Source organism: Austrofundulus limnaeus, unplaced genomic scaffold, assembly GCF_001266775.1.
Source record: "Austrofundulus limnaeus strain Quisiro unplaced genomic scaffold, Austrofundulus_limnaeus-1.0 Scaffold522, whole genome shotgun sequence".
Taxonomy (NCBI): Eukaryota; Metazoa; Chordata; class Actinopteri; order Cyprinodontiformes; family Rivulidae; genus Austrofundulus; species Austrofundulus limnaeus.
The window spans coordinates 97,298-101,520 of NW_013952924.1; the positions used below are offsets into that span (position 1 = coordinate 97,298).

Sequence of the window (4,223 nt, forward strand, 5' to 3'; positions counted from 1 at the left end):
TATTTTCTATTTAAACATAAAAACAGCATTTTAATAACAACTAAAGGTGACATAGATACTTTATTATGGTATAGTATTTAAATATATGCCTGAGAAACACACAATATTGGCCCTTTAACAAAATATTAAACTCTCCAAGTACCACCATGATGATGGTTTGGGAGGTTTCTGATCGGAGCCGAGATCATTATTTCCTTCAACAATTYGTCTTTTATGTCTTTCTCTGCTTGTTAGCTTTTATTTAATTACCTTATTTTGTAAACAGTTGATACTCCATACTGCTAGAGCAGAAGTGTCAAACTCATTTTCACTGAGGGCTACGTGAGTGTTATGCTCGCCCTTCTTGTTACATTCCTCATCTAAATGCTGTGACTGAGCCCCGCTAACAAACAATAAGTGAGCTCTACGTGGTATTTCCTGCATAAAAACAGCATTTTAACACGTCCTCTTATAAATACTGAAAATTATTGCGTTTACAACAGACTAAATGTGAAATAAATAATACAAAAATACTAATTAAAGAGTTTTACTCAACATTGACTTGTGGTGAGTAGCTGCAGTCTTGAATTCTGAACTCTCCCACTTCCTGACAGGAAATTCCCACTGGAGGGGCGATCCAGTTTAAATTTACAATTTGTAAATGGGAAATTCCCACTTCCCAGTACATCAAGCAGCCAGCGAAAATGCAGAAATGCAAATTTCGCTGGATACTTTTGAACGCTGTGTGCCTCCACCTGGTGGTGGGAGAAAAATGATCCACATGCATTATGGAAGATGTAGTTTAGGGTCAATGCTGGCTTTAAAGCATCTTATTATTAGATATTATTACAGGACTGTTCAACCAAATTAATAAATCAGAGGGCCACATTTACTCAAGTCAACAGCTCAAGGGCCGGACATGTATTACTATCTTTCCACCTTTTAAATTTGTTTTATTTTAGTGCATTAAATCATAAATGTAAAGTTTACAATTGATTTAAAACCTGGACGTCTAAAAGTCAACTCAACTGAGTACCAGCAGTGGCACCACAGTCTGCGTCATCCAACAGATGGATCTCAAATCGAGCCGTTTTCTTTCTGCTCTGCATGTAGACAGCATCATGTGAGCGGTTGTTTGTGTCCTGCAGGGCCGCCGCGCAGCAGACAGGCCTCAGAATGCAGGTTGGGGTCTGGGTCCGGTCAAAGAACACGGGGTTCTGTTTCAGTGCAAACCAGAGAACTGGACCGACCAGAAGAAACCGGCCCCCACCATGACGTACTGGGTGATAGGGTATGTTCTCCTTAGTATTACTGTTAGAAAGGATGAGTTTGTTTATTTTTATTTTATTTCAAACTTTATTCATTTCTTTAAAAACAAAATAGAAAAACACAATGAAGTGAAAGGCAGCAGAGAGAAGATTCAGCTTTCTTTCAGAAGATCTACTTCTTCCATCTGTTTTACGACTGAAATGAACCAAAACAGATTGAGAAAGAAAGTACACTTTGAACCCGATAAAATCATTTGTYCTTGAAAGTTTTCCAGTTTGCATCAGGTTAAAGCAGATCTGAAACTAGAGCAGGATCCAAAGCTTTAATGTAGCAGGAGTTCCACTTCAAGGCCTTTGGTTTTAAGATAAACCATCTCTCTTTTCATCTCGTATCCAGGAGGATGTTGCTGGAGCCCGTTCCTCAGGAGTTCTACGTGTGTTTTCACGACTCCGTTCCAGAGATTCCTGTTGAGATGGCCTTCAGGCTCTCCTTCGGTTTGGCTTTGTGACGCATCGTCAAAATGGACACGAAAGGCGAAGAGTTCCAGTCGTGCTGTCAGGAAAATAAATCTGAGGCTCTTTAGACGCCATCTGAGCGTAGAGCTTTACAGCTGCCTGGGAGGTGATGTAACAGGAAGGTACCTCCGATTTCTGGATGGATTTTCTGCAGATTACAGCGAAGCGTCACGAAGGCTTTGAGCCAAGTCAACAGTCTGACCTCAGCTTCAACCCAGATCCTTCTCGTGCCTCGACCAGTATCTCCTCTCCTGTACGACCAGCTGGTTAAAGCTCTTTGCTGTGAAGTTTCCAAAGCTAAACCACAAACTTCAGACCTGACAGCAAATACTGCGTCACATTAATATTTTCATTTATATACAGCGAAGCAAAAACATTCTTTGTTCCTTAATTTAAATATTGTACAGTTTTGTATGGGAATGGACTCAATAAAATCAACAGCTTTTTAATGTTTCAGAGTATTTTTACTTGATCTTCAAGCACTGTCATATGCACATTATTGGGAAAAAAATGTTATTTAAAATCTAAAACATCTATTTTAATTAAATGTCATAACTGGAAATCAAATACTGGGTGACATTTGGGTTACAGACTCATCTTTTTCATGTTGTACATAATTGGTGTGTTTAAAGAGACACAAATGGAAAATATCTTAACTGTTGTAGATGAGTCGTTCAGTGAGTTAAAGAGATTATAGGCTGGATTAACGAGCTAACGGCTCAGATCAAAACGGATCTCTGCTGTCTTTAAATACTAATTATGTGAAAACATTTCATAGCTGTTGATGCAGAAGCTATTTTATAAACATTAACATTGTGCTCAATTTCACATTACATGGTTGTATAGATGGAAATTTGTGGTTATTTGCAGGAGCAAATAGCAGCAATAAGCTTCTTCCATCATGTTTTGCTGGGTATTTTAGTAGATTAATAAGAACTTAAGAAAAATTTGAATTATTGGAGCTGTTTTAAGATGTTAAAATCTGTTTTGACAAACTAATGTCTGGTTAAAGAACAGTAAAATAAAAATACATAAATTGGGTCAACCCACTGTCATTGAGTTTCGAAAATTTCACATCAGCTTCTCACAAATGTCGATTTCATTCATTGCAGTTAGTCCAACGGAAATTTTGTTTTTGTGGGATATGCCCCAAGTTTTAAAGACCATAAAAATCCCTCTGCAACGTGAAAACAACAGCACAATACAAGTTAATAAAGTAGCGACTGAATGAACTATTAAAATTTTGAGTAATGGAGCTGTTTTAACCTAGCATCAGTGGTCTTTATTTAAGGATTTTTATTATTTTTAAACAGCTAATTGTTTTATTAGTCTATAAGGTTCCCACACAGTAAAATTAAAAATGCAGCAACAAAAACTTGAAGGTTCACTTTTAGCCGTGCTAGCCTTTACCTTGTCAGTCCGTCAGAATTTAACCAAATTGAGGTCCATCAAACAGCTATCTAAAGCAGGTAAGATATTGACTGTTCATAACTTCTCCACAGAACCTCACTTCAAAGTGTCTGAATTGTGAAGTAGCACAGAAAWGCAAAATGACAGCAAAAAATCCACTGAGCAGTCTGATGAGAGGTCACACACTCATTGTTTAAAAGGACTTATTTAAGCATAAAGTTCTTCACGACTCGTGTCTTACTTAAACATGACTCATCACATTCTGAGCTTCAGGCTGTGCTCTGCACAAGCAGCAGGTTTCTCTTGTAGCACTCCAGGCTGCAGAGAGGAACCCCCGTCTTCGAGCAGGAGTACTTTTTAAGGTTGGAGCACCCACCAACGCCGCAGTTCACCGGCGCCACCGGAGCAGGGCAGCGAGGTGCGGGGACTGGAGCAGAGACCCCCGAGGGGAACGAGATGGTGATTCCCTGAGCCGAGTCGCTGTAGTGAACCATGGGGCACTGGCTGTGCTTGGACCTCTTTTCCTTCAGGCTCTTGATCTTGGCCTTGCTGGTTTTGGTCAGCCTCTCTATYGTCTGATTCTTGTTCTCCTCTGCTTTCTTGGCGGCCTGCAGGCGTCTCTTGCGGGCCCGCTCCTCCCGCTTCTGCATCATCTCTGCGGTCATCTCCTTCTCCTTGTAGCCCATGGGCAGCTCSAGCAGAGGCTGGGCCTGCTGCTTGTGAAGGAGGGCTTTCTGAAGAGAAACRAGAACATCAAGAGACAAATTCATATCTTTACTGAAGTTTTTCAGGATGTCTAATTTATTCCCTTAAAGGGATCCATAATTAGTTGTAACATTAGACTTTATTTAATAAATATATATTTTAACTGTAAAATAAAGACTGTAAAAATACTGTAGGATGTTCAGTTTTTATCATTTTTAAACTAAAAGTTTAAAAAATATTGCACGGATGGGGCCATTTTATTTACACGCAAAGCATTCTGGGTAAATGATAACGTGGATAGGTCATCGCTGCGAGGCTGCTAGCGAGCTTTATCCACCCTGAAGG

The 4,223-nt window shown here is 39.6% G+C and overlaps 2 protein-coding genes across 4 annotated transcripts in view; one reads left to right on the forward strand and one right to left on the reverse strand.

Moving 5' to 3' along the window:
• intu (inturned planar cell polarity protein) overlaps positions 1-2,212 on the forward strand; it is a 35,039-nt gene extending 32,827 nt beyond the window's left edge. For both annotated transcript variants that reach the window (XM_014026052.1, XM_014026051.1), the window contains exons 16-17: positions 1,128-1,270; positions 1,645-2,212. In XM_014026052.1, coding sequence (XP_013881506.1) covers positions 1,128-1,270; positions 1,645-1,756 — 255 coding nt within the window. In that variant the 3' untranslated portion in view covers positions 1,757-2,212. The remainder of the gene's footprint in view (positions 1-1,127; positions 1,271-1,644) is intronic.
• An 810-nt stretch (positions 2,213-3,022) lies between these two features.
• The window catches only part of ino80b (INO80 complex subunit B), a 5,247-nt gene continuing 4,046 nt past the window's right edge, over positions 3,023-4,223 (reverse strand). For both annotated transcript variants that reach the window (XM_014026065.1, XM_014026064.1), the window contains exon 5: positions 3,023-3,907. In XM_014026065.1, coding sequence (XP_013881519.1) covers positions 3,443-3,907 — 465 coding nt within the window. In that variant the 3' untranslated portion in view covers positions 3,023-3,442. The remainder of the gene's footprint in view (positions 3,908-4,223) is intronic.